At 44.7% G+C, this 17,082-nt stretch overlaps 1 protein-coding gene across 1 annotated transcript; it reads left to right on the top strand.

Annotated features, from left to right (window-relative positions):
* Positions 1-347: 347 nt before the first annotated feature.
* Positions 348-15,019, top strand: emilin1a (elastin microfibril interfacer 1a). The gene is made up of 12 exons (XM_068753843.1): positions 348-457; positions 7,983-8,099; positions 9,182-9,387; positions 9,758-9,857; positions 10,225-10,333; positions 10,418-10,591; positions 11,659-12,936; positions 13,263-13,677; positions 14,024-14,149; positions 14,305-14,322; positions 14,418-14,552; positions 14,700-15,019. The coding sequence occupies exons 1-12, from the start codon at positions 348-350 to the stop codon at positions 15,017-15,019; spliced, it is 3,108 nt and encodes a 1,035-aa protein (XP_068609944.1).
* The last annotated feature ends 2,063 nt before the right edge of the window (positions 15,020-17,082 follow it).

Below are 17,082 nucleotides of genomic sequence, written 5' to 3' on the forward strand. Positions count from 1 at the left end.
GGTTGAATGCTGCCGAAATCGGTCGTCCATGAGGGTAGAGAGAGAAAGAGGGGGGGGGGAGACCCTGTGCGGGCATGACTGCTGCTTGGAACTCTGACAGGAAACGTTCCTCTTGCTGCGCAGCTCCTCCGCCGCTTCAGCTGCGCTTTGCGCTTTGCCTCCCGAGTCCTCCTGACACTTGACTGGACTCTGCTGCTGAGCGCGTCAGTCTGCCACTCAGCCATGGCGCTCCAGCTTCATCCCGCGACGGCGCGCCACTGAAACCCACAAACGAGGAGGACGTTTCTGGCACACGCGTTTGGGATTAAATGACTTTGACGCGTCATTAACGCGCGCTGGACACGAGGATGGAGACGCTGTTCTACCTGCTCGCCTTCCTGCTGGCCCGAGTTAGTTGGGGGCTTGGGTATGTGGAGTCCACTATTCAGACGGGACAGAGAGCAGCCAGCAGACACAGGTAGGACGATCACGCCGTGCGTAAAGGCAAAGTGCAGGAGCTGCGTCTGGACAAATAGTGGTTCCAAAACAGCGCGACCTCACGCGTTCGTTCGTTCCGACACACACACACACACACAGTACGAATTAGTTATCATAAATTGATGAATCACTTGATTGCAGGCTGGTTTCCAAAATTTGAGGATTTGCATTCAGATTTCTTTTTTTTTTATTTGATCATTTTGGAACCTGAAAGCTAATTTGAAGATGTTGTCTGTTGTTCTTTTAAATTTATGTCTGAAACAACTAAACAATTAATTCAGCCCCTCCGAGTAATCAATAATGATTCATCAGTTTACATTAAACTGATAAAAATGAATGTGGGACAAAATCCAGTAATACTGGGGTTTGGGATTACCTCATGCTCATTCACTGTGGGCTCTCCCTGAGTGTGTGGGTGATGGGGGGGGGGGGGAGCTGGACAGGGTTTAAAGGGATTTGAGCTATTTACTGTTTCAGGGCCTGAAGTGAAACGTTTGAGGAGGCCCAGAAATGTGGAGCCCCCCCCCAGCCTCAGCCTTGTTGGGGGTGAGAATTTATCACTCTTACAAATAGAAGTTAAGTAAAGATGAATGGGCTCTACACAGGAGCAAAAAGCTGCAGGGATGCTGAATGTGAACTGGGTCATTCATCCACACGGTTGACGTCGAGTCAGATTTAGGTACCTACTTTTCCAGTTTTATGTGACAGTGATGAAATCCTTTACATCTGAACACCTTTCGATGAATAGTTGCTCATAGATCAGAGACGGCTGCTGCGCATAAATCTGTTAATACTGCGAGCCGATGAATGTATATTTTTTATTCTGCTTTTGCAGCCCCATAATGTTATTAGCGCATAATTGAGCTTCTGCCTGAGGCCCCATGTGTGGATGACCTCCGTGCACCGGCGAGGGTGTGCGTGAGAGATTGTTTATGCGCGTCATCTAAACGAATGAAGGAGGACGCTTTGGAAACCTGAATGACTGATAATGTGATCGTGCGCATGTGTGAATAAACGGGGCCAGAGAAGAATGTCTTGAGTTCACGAACAGACTCGTGGGGTGGATGTCTGCCTGCATGTGTTTGCACTTAGCCTGTGTGTGTGTGTGTGTGTGTATGTATGCAAGGTGGGAGCTAAGCCGCTGCAATATGAACTTCTATCAGAGTTCTCTCTGCACTCGCGGCTGCTGCCATTGCTGCTGTTGTTATTGTGGCTTGTTATTACATGACGAAGCTCAACTGTTGGCCGGTGGAGATTAGAAGAGGGCGAGGGGGGGGATCTGATTAGGGGAAGGAAGTGAGAGATGACAAAAAAAAAGTACAAAGGAGCTGGAAAAATAAATAAGACAAAGAAAATGTGGAGAGAAAAGCAGGCAGCAGTGACAACAGATGAAAGAGTGAGAAAAGGCAGGGCAGGGCAAAGTGACAGGAGACAGATGTCCTGGGTCCTTTAGTGCCTTCCGCCTGCTGGAACCAGTGAGCTATGAAGGAGCCAATGGCTGGGCTGTGACAGACAGACACACACACACACACACACACATGCAAAATGATGCATCAGGGAGAAGAATGCTCTGGCCCGTGGCAATGCGGTTTGCCCCTCTGACATGTGTTTGAACTATAATTGATCTGTTTTGACAGATGCGTGAAGTATTCCATAAGTGGTAAAAGTTGTTGAATGAACCGAAGGCATCCAGCAGAGTCCCGTTTTGGGGTCCCAAGAAGACCCAGAGCTCTCGGACACATCTCCTGCCAAAATGTCGGAGCTCATTGTTGCCCCCTCATTTCCAGACAGCGACACAGGAAGAGTGTTTGGATGCTGGATGGCGGTAACCTGATGTGTTTGGAAGACAAGACGGAAGTGATGCTCGGATTATACATCGTGGCATCACCTCTCTGTCATTAGCCATACTTATTCCCCCCTTCCATGAATGTTTCTCTTACTCAGGCATAGGATTTCCAGATGTGGTGTTGGCATGGCTTTTGGAGTTACAGACAATTTCCAGTGCAGGGGTGCTTAAAGTCAGACGCACAAATAAATGCTTTGCTCAGTTTGCTATGGAAGAAGCTGATTGGAGATTCCTTACATCATTGCGATTCAAAAACTCACCAATAGACAGGGGGGCGGGCACGTCCCTTTTTAAAACCCCCAAGAGACTGGCCTTGACCTTGCATCATGGAACAGATGAACAATTCAGTGGGATTTTGTTACAGTGGGAATGAAAATGCTAAATCATCAGGTGATTAAAAATGTCTTCAGGGCTCTTTATGAAATGTGGGAGGTTAGCTTTCATGTGCATGTAACAGTGATTGAGTATCTAAGGAATGACCCTTTAGAATCCATTTGGGCTCTGAAGTAGCAGAGAGAAAACTATTCTGCAATTAATTCACTTCGCTTCAAAAACCTGGAGGACACAAATTCATCTGGGATAACGGGGGTGGCGGAGGCTGATGACTCTGCTGAAATGATGAAGTTGATAAATATGCAACTGTTTCATCTGGACTCATATTTGCATTCTTGTTTTATTGTTTAATGAATGTTTTGCTCATTTTAGCATTTCGTTTAAATGTCACATAAACGTCTATTTTGCAAACCTGATCTGCGCAAATTCCAACAGTTCCCAGCATGCATTTCATCAGACAGCTGTGTTTAGATGAACTGACAGAAGGCCTTTAGAGATCTTTATTCCACCCACACGAACAATTAAACTACGAAGCTCTTCTCACCTGAAGGAACGGATGGAGCAGCAGCTGAACCTCCAGGCGAATGAAGATTCACCTGCATAATTCGTCTCTTCTATTTTCGGGACCTGCAATTTTAAGGCTTTGAGAAGTCTCGTGTCTCAAATGCACACGTCTCCATAAATGGCTAAAATTCAAGTGAAACAAACAAAAAAAAGCCCCTTCGGACCCCTAAAGCAAAATGGCAGTATCATGGACATTCTCCGTTTATCTACGTGACTGCCAGGCTAAACAATCAGAGAGCAGTTTACACAGTCACACTGTCCCTTGATGTTGGGTCAAGTCCCAAATGGAAAATGGTGTGTGCGTAAAAGTGCCTTTTAAGACAGAGAGACTGGAGGAATGTGCGTGTCTGCCGCTTTAGCGTGGCCGCCTGTCGTCGTGCGATTGCTGAAGCGTGAGTGAGTGCCCTCGGGTGTGTATATTGTCACGAGTGGCGGTCTGTGTTTGTTTCGGTGTGTGTACAGGGGTATATCTTTACAAGGACGTTAGCGGGGTGCTTGACCTTTGGGTCACAGCTCAAACGGGGGGGGGGGGGGGGGACGCACCCCTTTCCATCTACTTCATTCATGTCGCTGTCGAAGCCTTCCCTTGAAGCTAAATGAAAGATCCCGCAATAATAGGCGCCGCCAAGTGATTTCTTTGTTAAAGTGTTAAACCTCAGCTCCCCTTTTCATTCCTTCTTCCGCCCAGTTACTCTCCATGTCACTTCTTTTTTTTTTTTTGTCACCCGCCGTTCCGGCTTTGGCCACAATTCCTCTCCGTCGGGCTCCTGCAGAGATGGTGTTGAATAAAACGCGGCGGGTATGCGGAGGCTGAGATGTCAGACTTCCTCCTTCGCTATGAAGAGTCAGCTCTTTTATAAGAAGGCGACATTTCTAGGGAGCTAAATCGATGCTCAGACAGGTGCAAGGGTTTCACTCACACCGAGTTACAGCCCAGTAAATGCAAATAAGACATGAGCAATGGAAGTTTTGCAGCGTGGCGCCTGGCAGGGAAGTAATGAAAGCGTGCTTTATGTGTATGTCGTCTGTACGTGGGTAAGACAGGTGAAGGGACAGAAGGAAGGGGCGTAATCTGCAGCACGTTCTCAGCTCTCTGAGATCATGGAAACAGAATTCTGCCAGCCGAAGCTACATCCTGTCTGACCGGCCCAGAATGCTCCAGCACATGCCCGTCTGTGAATGCCCACCGGCCGGCTTGCCAACCTTGTGGTTATCTCGATATCAACAAGTTAAAGTGATTGATTGCGTAAGAAAGCGATGATATGAACTAATGGTGGGTCCATTAGTCTTCATCAAATGGAATGTTTTATTTAACAGTACGACTCCCACTGCCTCGAGGCGTTCTGGACAGACGTAACTGCTGACCCTGCTTTACGATGTTTACTGTGACCTTCTCTAATGGCTGCAGCAGTTTTTTGCCACAGATCTCAGATCTAAACTCTGCAGCCACACTTTTGGGGACATTGAGCACATGGAATCGGCAAGTTTGACCTTCATCCCTGGAGCCATTTTCAGTTGTAAAAAGTCTCATTTGAATTCTTTGGTTTTAGAGGAGAGATGGCATTAATAGCTTGTGGCTTTTTGCCAATACGCATCTGGTTGACTCTCTCTCTCCACTGTGTGCAATGCCGTGTTACCAGTTGAGCTTCTTAAATGCGCTGATGTGTACTGTTTTGTAAAGATATGATTACCGGTAAGTGGAAAGTGGAAGCAGCATATTAGACATGTTATTTCATCTGTTTTTTGTTTAATACTTTAAAAAAAAATTTTTTTTCACATGCTGAAAAGTGAGCGGACTTTCAGATGAGCCATTTCTCCTCAGCCATTTAGATTAATGGGACTTTATTGGATTACTGTTTGGCATGCTTGACTCCACGCTGGTTAAAGAGACAGACAGGAGGAAAGGACGAAGACTGCTGGAGCTGAAATGTTGTTTTGAGGGTGTCAGCCATACAACTGAATACTTGCATGCATGCAAACACACGGAGCAATTCACTGAAGGGGCATACGCCTTGGAGCACATGCACAAACACCCACATACACGCCCTTTCAGTGCAAAACGTATAGTCATCCTCCTACAAATATAAATGCTCCTCCAAGGACTTCCATAATGGAACGATGGAAAGTGAACAGGCAGGGCAGGCTGGAGTTCAGGATACGCAGAGATGGAGAGTAGGGTGTTTGTGCATGCATGTGCGTGCATGAATCCATATCTGTGTTTGCTCAGTGGTGGAAAAAAGATGGCTTATTTATGTACGATGCAGTGTCTGGTCTTCATCACCAATGATATGGTGTGAATGCTTCTTTATCTGTGACCCTGCAGATTCGGTAAATCAGAATAATAGATGGATGGAGCGAGACAAGGAATAACACGGTGGGGTCGTCTGGGCGTGAAACGCCGCTGTTTTGATTCGTGGCAGCTGTCGTACTTTACATCCCTTCTGCATCGGCCCAACTCCTGACGGGAATGCCACACCACTGCTGTTTGGAAACTGGGTCCAACGTACACAGTAGATTCTACAGTATTAAAAAAAAAAAGAAAAGTGTAGCACCAACCCAGCAAACTGTCACACAGCACAATGCAAGGAGGATCCCTACGATGCGCTGCAACACACCAGCTGCCGAGGAGCTCTCTTCGGTTGGTTTTAGATGTATGGCGGCACAGTTTCTTTCAGAGCGCGACCAAGCTCGGAAAGAATCATTGCACGCATGTAACAAACCGCAGACTAATAGTTTAGTACATAGCTAGAGGAGGTCACAAGGATCACTGTGAAAAACCACAAGCGTTTGGAAAGGAGGTTGCCGTTAGAAGACGTCAGCGGAATGATACTCACTCATGGCCACATCGGTGTCGACTCCAGGCTGAGCTCAATCCCTCCAAAATAAAAGCAATGACTCCAATCAGCTCGAAGCAACATGATATACTGTAAACACAGAAAAAATGCACATCATGGGATATTTCTGCTCAAGCTATTTATCCACTCAAACAAACAACACACACTTTGCTGAAAGCTCCAGCTGGAATGAAATGAGCATCGAGCATAGAGCATTGAATTACATTGAGATACAAGCCACTATTTCGTTCTTCTTTTAATGTTAAGCAGTTGTTTAAGATTTGTGCTATTTTTGGTACCTTAATTAAATTAAATGGTTGTGATATAGGCTTTTAAATCCCATTTCGTAACCGTCCCCATGAATGTTCCTCATGACTCTTGTGAAAGATGTACCATAGCCTGAAAGCTAATTAGTCATTTTCCCATGTGCTACAGTAGCAAGAGGAACAGAAGGTCGGGAGGGTCAGGGGAGGATTGAGACACCCCTTCTGTCAGTCAGACGGGGTCTGGAATGAAGGGGAGGATCGTGATCCTGGGGCATCAGGGGAGATGTGTAGTCACACAGAGGGGGGTGGGGGTGGGGGGAATGTGTGGAAATGACAAGGGAGAGCTGGATAAACAGAGATGCATAAATAACAGGTGGAGAGACATGAATAAAGAGACGCCGGGCAAAATAAAAGGACAACAGCAAGGTGCTGAGTGACTGAAGCCTGGAAAGCCTGACAGACACGAGGACACTGGGAATGGTAAAATGCTGATTGACCCTTCAGAATAAAGGACCTCCTTGTACGCTGCATCGCTAATCTGCAAACCCTTCATAGCTCTGCTCAGATGAATCTCAAAGAGACACTAATTGGTCCTAATAACCACCGAGGAAAGAGCAGAGAATGAGGATTCTGGGTAAGATGGAATGATGATGGAAGACGAGTGAAGGACATCTTGAATCTCTCTCTGCCGTCTTTATCCTGAGATCAATCTGAGGGTCGGGAGAGATGAGGATGAGCTGAGTGGCATTTACCGAAAGTATGTGGGAGTTCTTTATGTCTCTCTGAGGTTGAAGACATTTTTTTTTCTTACAGATGGCTTTCACCTCACATAAATTGTCATATTATAGAATAAGTATTGGAGTTCGGTTTAGAATCTAGGATTGAACAACATCCGTCTTCCACTGCGAGTTCAGGCTCGTAGAGCAGCTGTTTTCAGTTGCGCGGCTCTGAAAGCCCGCTGTGCTCTGCTGGTCAGCGCCGACAGGGACAAAGGGATGGACTATCTGGCGAACAGGATTTAGTTGATTGACAAAAGTAGCACGAAACTTTAGATCGATATGAGTGAAATAAGTGAAATCCATAAAAAACGTGTTTCTCTTTAAGTTGTGAATTATTCCTTTATTCCAGTGGCCAGTTCCATTTTTGATACAAAATTATTTGGGGATTATTATTAGCATTATTTATTTATTTTATATTTTTAGATTCAAATATCTTAAATAATGGAATCAGAAATCGTCTCTTTAGTATCACATTGGTTGTGAAACGAGTGTAACCAATTCATTTCCACGGATATGTATAAACACCTAAAGTGCATGTGCGTGCGTGTGTGTCCTTGGCGTGGAGCTCGGGTGGAGTACAATGGCTGCTCCTGTTAGAAACTGGCAGTTATCCTCTCGTGATCTGACATTTCTCTTGAATGCTATACAGAATAATCAGTCAGCGGATCGAGATATTGATCTCTAACCTCACAATGGAGCCTCACAGTCAATAAATGACCGGAGTATTAGTTTTTCCAATTCCCTCCTATTTCTACCTGGAAATGAAACGTGTATGTGTGTAAGAGGACTGCTATGCGTGCTCACTGGGTTTGCCGGTAAGTTGCCCGTCATCACACAGTCATTCATTTGTCATTTCCTCCTGCTTGTGTGTCTAATGTCCCAGGAACTGGTGCGCCTACGTGGTTACACGCACTGTGAGCTGCGTGATGGAGGATGGGGTGGAGACCTACATCAAGCCAGACTATCAGCGTTGTTCCTGGGGCCAATGTCCTCGAGTTGCGTGAGTACCCATTACTTTCTGATTCTAGAATCTGACTAATCTGTATTCGCTCTCACTCCTCCGGTTTCCTGATCTCAGTTTCACAGAACTTTGTCTCTGCTGTACTCATCCATGTTCTCCCCCCCTCCTCTCGCTCTTTTTCCTGTCTGTGGACACTTAGCCCTTTTCATTTTCTTCCCGTTTTCCCCTCTGGAGAGTCTGCTCTGCTTACGTCTGGACTTGTGCGAAGCCAGATTGTCACTACAGACATAATTACAAGCCCAGTTTTTTGGCTGACTGATGTATTGGTCTCAAACTGAATGTGGTGCCGCTCCAGAAAGCCTTTGGCTAATCCTGTTTCAGACATGGGAGATATCCAGTATAAAATGGATATAATTTAGTGATAGGATGATATTTCCATGTGTGGATATTATGCCTGATAATAAACATTGATGAAGCACTCCTGATGACTTTCGTCTTTTGAAGTTTTCACCATGTTTGACCCTGGCCTGGGAGCTTGCTCGCCAGGGGCCTCAGCTTAAACCTGGGATAGGCCAAGAATGAAGACTGTGGTTCCAGGTACCACAGTCTGGTCTTCTGCCCTGCAAAACAATCTCTTCTTCTTATTACATTTTTTTTTTTTGGACTCTCCTCTCATTTTCTCTCCGAGCCCTGTTTTTGTTTTCCCTTTGAGGGTTCTGCAGATCCCCTTTTCTCACGCTCTTGGAGCAGGGAGCTGGAAGAGGAAATCTTTTCTGTAGCACTGAAAAGCTGTACAATACCTACAGTGATGCTTGTGGGTTGGCATTAGGGAGAAGAACGCGCTAAATGTTTTGCAGTCGTGGCCTTTTAACGGGCCTGTGACGCTGCCATAAATCTTTATTTGAGACGCCGGCCAATTCTGGTATATTTAATTCATTGTTACTGAAACAATCCTTTCAGCAGCAGAGCAACATCAACATATTGCATCCACAGAAGATCTTAAAGAGATTAAGATACATTTGTGGCTAGATTAAATTTAGTTATATTGAAAAATGGAGAATAACATTGTATAATTAAGGTTATGACTGGCGTGAAACTAAAAATTGATGTTTTATCTGCAGCTATCGCACATACAGGAGGCCACGCTACAAGGTCGCTTACAAGATGGTGACAGACATGGAGTGGAAGTGTTGCTATGGTTACTCTGGTGAAGACTGCCAAGATGGACCAAAGGTGACCGCGGACACTCAGGTGAATGGAGGGCGGCCCCGCGTCACGCAGACGGGCCACAGCACAGGCGGCGGTCAGAGAGGAGGGGCTAGAGACGGTAAGAAGGCGCAGAATCGGCGCACACAAATGTGGGCTTGGGTTATTAGGATGCGAGTGGCTACTTTTGACTCTTTTATTCTGGAGCTCAGAGATCCCTCAATAATTAAAAAATAGACCTTGGTTGAACAGTTGTAAGCTAAAATATTTACTATAGCTACTAAGCTGAATATTAGCAGGTGAACATGCACATGGAAGAAATAAGGAAAACTCACAATTACTACAAACTCAAGTGTTAACCTGTGACCTAGAAGCTTGTGTGTTTTTGATCTTCATGCATCACCTTATTTCTTTACCTACATTGTTGGACATTAAATACAAACTGTTAAACTTCTCCTTTCTCATTGGCTTACTCTTGTCTTTGCCTCCAGGTGACTCCGAGAGGATAAGACAGCTGGAGGAAACCATCCGCGGTCTGACCAAAGACCTCCATAACATGAAGACCACCCTTCAGGGCATAAACCAGAGGCTGTACGTGAACATTCAGTACATCATGTGCATGTTTTATTTCATGGACTAGCAGACCCAAAGTCTCATTTACTACTCAGGAAACTTAGATTTGCTCTAGTTCTCTGATAAATGCATCATACATTCTAAATCACTGCCTGTTTTTAGTTGATTTCAAGAGGTTGCACAAACAACAAAGATTTGCAACTAAACTAAAGCGGATTCTACATAAATACTCTTGCTTGCTCTGTGCACAAGAGAAAACAGCTAGACGAACTCTTCCGCATTCTCTCCGCATTTAGATACCGCTTTCCTTCATAGAGAGATATTTGCCTACACATGCACTCTTTTTTTTTTATGATTACACAATTACAACTCTTCTCCCGTGCAGGCCTGGCGTGAACGGGGCCATTGTCCCAGCCGATTCCGCTCAGCCCCACATGAAGGAAACCATCAACAACATCCAGACCAAGCTGGACCATCTCTACAACAGGACCCAGGTGAACAGCATCTCTACATCTAAGATCCAGACCCAACGACTGACTGACCCGTTTACTTTACATGGATGCATTTGCTTGTTCAAGGTTCACGATCAGACCTTGCTCACCATCAACAACCACCTGGTCAACGGAGCGGGCAACGAACTGGACGGGGCGGCCAATGGAGGGGGGGTCGGAGGAAATCAGCTGACTACCCTGAAGGAGGAGATACTGACGGAGCTGGAGAGGAGGGTGACACTGTCCTGCTCTGCTTGCCAGGTGAAGCTCATAATAAAGTAAATGGGAAATTCCTTGGTTTTGTGGAGCGCAGTCAGCACACTTTCTCCGAGGCTAATCAGTCCTATACAGCTCGACTGTGTCCAAACCCTCCAAAAGGTTTTGTAGAAGTCACTTCAACAGTTTTTTCCTTATATATATTTAAAAAAACTGCTCTGTAATGATGTCAGAGAAAGTTGAAAACAGTTGTTTCTTTTTCTGGATCCACAGCTAAATTTAGAGTTCATTCCTGGCCAGGGCTCAGTTTGGATTGTAAAGCCAAAAAAGATATTAATAAAAATGCTTGGCTGCCCTCTCCTCTCCCTTGAAGACATTTACAGGACTCGCCGCCTCAGATGAAGTGCACAAGTATTTGAACAAATTCCAGTACTAAAAAAATACTATAAACTGTACTGAAACATGTACATAGTGCTTTGGAAAACCATGAAAGGAAAGTGTGATTTTCTTAAAGCTGAACATATTAAATGCTTTTAATACATGCACGCTGTATATTGAAAAGCGTAATATAAATATGTCTCCTACAGTATTTTTATGGATTAGGAACAAGAAATGTTAAACAGGTAAATTAAATTTAAATCTATGTCTTTTGTGATCCCATCCATGTGTGCTGTACAACAACGATACACAAGATGAGTACTGCATTTATTCATCACTGAAGCTGAAGAAATAGATCAATGTTAGTTCAGATTAAAGTGGCCTCTGATTACATCTGCCAGTGTGAGGTTCTACAAGGAGGCTTGTGAAAATACAAGGCAGACAAATTACTTTCATGTGCAAAAAAGTTGCGTAAGAAATCTGACATCACAAACAACAACGTCAACAAATCATGACCTATGCAAGCTAAAGAGCTATAAGATTTTTTTTTAGTATCTAGATGGGTATCTGGATCTCTCTCAAAATGTAATGGGATCTAAATTAGACTAAGACCCATTTTCAGATTTGTTTTCATCAAGATCCATCCAGCATGTTTTCTGTAATCCTGCTAACAGTCAGACGAGCTCCTTGGCCGAGGTAATAATCACACTTTGTGTAATCCCTGTTTATCTTAGGCTGGCGTGGACGACCTGAGGCACCAACAGCAGGAGAACAGGGAGCGGATTCAAGCTCTGGAGAAGCTGATTGGATCCATGGACCAGCACCTGAGGAAGAGCCTGGACATCTCCCGCACTCAAACTGAACAGTTCCAGACCTGCTGCAGCACAGTAACTGAGATTGAGAAGAGGTTGTCTGATGTAGAGGTCCGTGTCACCACCACCTCGAACAAGTGTGACACTATTAAAGGACGGCTGGACAAGGAGCTCGCTGGGACAGGTGGCGGAAAGGGAAGAGTGACAGAGGACCGGTTGAATGGCAAACTGAGAGAATTGGAGAAGAGACTAAACAACACGGTGAGAAAGACGGAGCAGAGGTGTACGAACACCGGCAGCAATGTGAAGGACAGCGTCCAGAGGGACATCACGCAGCTGCGCAATTCAGTCCTCAGTCGATTGGAGGACCACAGCTTCAAGATCGGGAAGATAGAGTTGGACGTGGCTGTTCTCGGAGATACGGTCACCGACCACAGTCGGCGTCTCGGTCACATCGAAAACACCACGACCTTCCTGGACAGAAGGCTGACATCGACGGCAAACCTGTGCAACGAGACCTGCGGACCGAACGGAAGAGGCCGTAAGACGGATGACACTGTAAAGACCCTAGAGTGGAGGGTTGTGGCCAACCAAGAGGAGATCCAGAAGTTCAACACCAGATTAAAAGACTTGTCTGTGTCGGGGGACTCGCTGTTTGACACAGTGATCAACTTAAAAGACGACATCAAAAAGATCATCGACGTGACGGGGGAGCACGGTGAGAACTTCAACCGGATCGTCACAGAGGTGGAAACGTTGGGTCGGGATTTTGAGGACTGTTCTATTTGTACCAGTGTTGAGGCGGACTTACGCTTGTTGGGCAACGCCACCATGAACGGCCTGAGCAAGTGCCAAGCAGACCTAACAGATCTGCGGCGAAAGGTCGAGTCGGGAGAGTTTGCATGTTCTCAGGTGTGCTCCGACCTCCAGGAGGAGGTGGGGCGGCTCAGAGAGGAAGTGGAGGAGTGCACTGGACAATGCAAAAGCAACATAGATGACCTCAAAACGCGCCTGGACGGTCACAGCGCCCACAGTGGTAGATTAGGAGGCAATTTGAAGTCCATCCAAGGAGAGCTGGCGGGGGTCATGGTCAGGTTCAACTCCATCAACAGCACTCTGACGGGCCTGGGAAGGACTGTACAGACACACGGGAGCACGCTGACTGATCTGACCAACACCAAGGATGACATCATTGCCGAGGTAAGATAATGAAGACGAGGATGAAGGCAGCGCGATTGCGATTTGTGCTGGCTTTGTTGTAACACGTGTGTTATATTTGATCTTTGTGATGCTTCTGACTGAAGATCTGTAGATTCAGGGGGCAGATAAACTAACAGTCAAGTTAATAATGATGATTTATAATCTATACATAATGAAATATAACTATTCTACATGAACTTTTAAAACATCGCTTTGTTAATCAAACATGTCTTTCTTCTCAGCAGTGTTTTCACATAATATTATAGTTAGGAAAAATATTTGAGCCTAATACAAACTCTTAACTCTGTATTTACATTCTCTACAAGGTGGACTATCTGCAAAAGGAGCTGCACGAGCACGTCGATGACGCCAAGATTCAATTTGTCAGTTTGGGTAAAGACATCCAAATAATGAGGAGCAACTTTATGACGGAGGTAGGCGAGTGCCGGCGGATCAGTGATGGCCTGGACAAAAGAATCTTCAAGCTGGAGGGAGTGTGCGGACACTTCGACTCGTTGTCAGACAGCATGGAGAGGATCAAGGAGGGTCTGAACCGACATGTGTCTGGGCTGTGGAGCTTTGTCAGTGGACTAAATGTCACGGTGATGTCTCAAGGAGCTCTCATCAATGATATCCAGACCGTCCAGCTGGAGAAAATCCACTCCAGCATCCATAGACTGAACTCTTCATTGGTGGACTTAATCGCAGACTTCCACAATTTCATAGAGAAAGACTTCATGGGTGAGTCTCTGTGGATAGAGTGCATCGGACTTTGCTTTGGGATAATGCGCAACACTCCGTGGAAGGGAGGCGAGGTCAGGGTGATGGAAAAATAGGCCAAAGAAAGAATTCAGGCTGTCATCCCGAGAAACGCTAAGTTAAAGAGCCCATAAAGTCTGCAATCCGTCTGAAAGAGGAATTACAGTAAACACGAGGGTTAAAGGCACATCCTGAGTCCCGCCAGGCTAAAGGGCTTAGTTTTGTTGGCTATGCATGTTTTTAGGATCCTAAAAAGAAAGATTATCACTGGTACCTGGACTTTAAAGAAGGTGCTCCTAAAATCTGAAATCAAATTCTTCTTCTCCAGGTCCACCTGGTCTTCCAGGCCCCCAAGGAGAGAGAGGTGAGCGTGGAGTTCAGGGCCCTGTCGGACCCCAAGGCAGGTTGGGGCTTCTGGGTCGGGAGGGCAGGCAGGGACCTGCTGGACCCCCAGGTAAAGGACACAGACCTTTTTTTTAGACCCATTTGAGTTTATTCTAATAATATTCACAATGATTTACTGGCTTTTCTTCTTCATATCAAACTGATGATGGTATAAAAGACGAAGCATTGTTTGACGATTAACGGACTGGTTTGATCTTTTCTCAGGTCTCAGAGGCGAACGGGGTACGTGTTGCTTAACAGTGGATCAGAGCACTCATGACTCTTTTCGTGACTTCCATTCCACAGTAACTCTTGCTCTGTGTTTCCTTCGCGATCAGGCCCGGCTGGTTCTGATGCCCATGTTCCACGGCTTTCTTTCTCTGCCGCACTGACTCGCTCGATGGGAAGCTCAGGAACCATAGTGTTCAACGAGGTCTTTGTCAATGAAGATGATGCCTATGATCCCAGAACCGGTGAGTTCTAGACTTCTAGTTCGCTCAAAAAATATATTTCCACTGTACCAAATTATTTGTCCTATCTTAGCAAGTTCTGAACCAAATTCAAATTTGTTTGTGGATGGATTGGGTTAAAAATAAAAATTTTCTCCTTCAATCCTCCAGGTTACTTTACAGCTCCGGTGAGTGGGAGGTACTTCTTCAGCGGGGTCCTTACGGGCCATAAAAACATGAGGATTGAGGCGGTGTTGTCTAAGTCCAACACAGGTGTTGCCCGTGTTGATTCAGCCGGGTATCAGCCGGAAGGTCTGGAGAAACCCATGGCAGAGGTCAAGCACATCCCCGGTGCGCTGGCTGTCTTCAGCATCATCCTGCCCATGGAGGCGGGGGACACAGTCTGCATCGACCTTGTCACTGGGAAACTGGCCTACTCCTCTGAACCCTTGACCATCTTCAGCGGTTCGCTGCTTTATGAGACCATCTGATTGGACGCGGTCTCACGAAAATAAGCTTATCTGAGTGAAACTTTCAACCTGGAGGGCATCTCATTCGTCTGCTGGACTGACAGAGCCACCGCCTGACCAGGCGAAGAGACTGAAGTGCCTGGACTGGAATCATTCAGCGAGGAAAAGATGACTTTATATTTTTCTTTAAGTCATAAGAAGGAAGAAACATTTATTTTCACACACAATCACTTTATGTGTGTGTTTCACAGCTTTAAAGAAAACATTGAGAACAAAGAGTCATTGTCGGCTTTTATAATTATGATTCCACATTTAATGCCATGCTATAAACTTGAATTATTTACCGATAGCCTTCAGGTCTCACTTGTCATAGCAAAAGGAAATTCTGTAAGATGAAAGAATTTGATGGCTTCTGGGAATGTCTGGTTTTTTGTGTGTGTGTGTGTGTGTGTGTGTGTGTGTGTGTGTGTGTGTAATCCACCCACAGCATATCAAAAGTTCAGAGTTTATGAGAGTTTATGAGTGTGTTTATGAGTGTGCTCACATTTTCAATTTGACCACAAGTAAAATTCCCAGAAACATACTGCTGAATGCCAGTCGTCTTGAAATAAAGGCAGAATGATGCAGGCCAAACCGCTATTCTTTAGGAGGAAGTGCTCAAATTAGGTCACCAGCAGTTCAATCGACAAACCACAGGATTTTATAAATCATATAACAGAAAAACAATAAGACCATTTTAGGACATTAACTGTAACCGGAGGCATGAAGGGAGATGGACGATGGCCAAGGGGAAGAATGAGGATGCTTTGTGTCCTAATAAGGCCCATCTAGATTTGGTGGAAGATCAAGAATTTAAAGTTGCTGTTATCAGTCTATTTGGCAATGGATATTTAAAAAGATATAGAGCTAACCACAACAAAGAATAAAGCTACACAAACCCGCTCCATGAAAACATACACTTACACCCATTAAAGTCCAATTATTTCCCCAGAAGAAAATATTTGTGTGACATTGTACTTGTAGATATATTTGAATGGATTTGTGAAAGGAATTTTGCACTTTTGCAGATATCTGCAGAGATTTTCCGCAGATTGGGCTACACATCACATAACATTTACATCATGGTGGAAGCCATATCAGCATATGCAGGTTTGCAATCACATCATATTGGTTTTGCAACTTTCCCCCATAAGTGCTCAGCGTGGCAATGGAATTTTATCTAATTCTATAGATTACGTATCCATGAAAGAATGTAAATATTTTCGTCAGTTTGCCCCTATAAGAGTTTTACGAGTTACCACTTCACTTTGCCAGGTACTGTATATGTTTTGTATGTTATTGCCACACGTGTGCCTGAAATACAGATGCAAAGTTTTACACCTCTGATGTCAAGAGTGTCATTTTAATCTGGATTGTGTTCCTTTATTTAACAGTGAGTATGTGTCAGTTTTGCACATCATTAATCTTTCTTTGGATGCCTTTTTTAATTTTTATAAACTGGTTTATGTTTTTCTTTTACAGAAACACACAGCTTGGTTGACTATTGTTTCTTGCTCTAAATTCACAAATACGTTTCTTTGGACTCAAGTGGGTTATTTCTAGCTTCAGACATAAACCATTTCTCATGCTGCACTTCAGCATCACCTGGTGTTGAGTATCATAACACTCTTGTGATGCTGCAGCTGAAGAACCTATAAACTATATCAAGTCCCTGTTATTGTTTGAAAGTTCATTGCTTATCATTGGGAATCATATATTTCTTAGAAACTGCTCTACACTCAATAACCTTTATTCCACTGTCACTCACAAAAACAAAACTACGTACACTAATCTACGCGCTGGCTATCAAGGGCAAAGAACAAGTAATCCCCCCGAAGATAATTACTGCTTTAAGGTTGCATGATGAAATTTACCATGACTTGCCCAAAAATACTGGAAATTACGATGTGCAAGCTAATTGAAATAATAAAGATAGCAAGAATAACAGAACAATGAACCAAGTACTACTGAAGATTTAATCTTGCAAAGGGGATTATGTAGATTAGAACACCAGAATACTGCTAATTATTTGATGGTAGTTTTGA

Source organism: Brachionichthys hirsutus, chromosome 20 (genome assembly GCF_040956055.1).
Source record: "Brachionichthys hirsutus isolate HB-005 chromosome 20, CSIRO-AGI_Bhir_v1, whole genome shotgun sequence".
In the NCBI taxonomy this organism is placed as follows: domain Eukaryota; kingdom Metazoa; phylum Chordata; class Actinopteri; order Lophiiformes; family Brachionichthyidae; genus Brachionichthys; species Brachionichthys hirsutus.

Excerpts from the sequence above, each read along its gene's own strand:
- emilin1a (XM_068753843.1), top strand. The coding sequence starts at position 348 with ATGGAGACGCTGTTCTACCTGCTCGCCTTCCTGCTGGCCCGAGTTAGT. Across the intron at positions 458-7,982 it reads AGAGCAGCCAGCAGACACAG|GAACTGGTGCGCCTACGTGG; the intron begins GTAGGACGATCA and ends CTAATGTCCCAG. Across the intron at positions 14,553-14,699 it reads TGCCTATGATCCCAGAACCG|GTTACTTTACAGCTCCGGTG; the intron begins GTGAGTTCTAGA and ends TCAATCCTCCAG.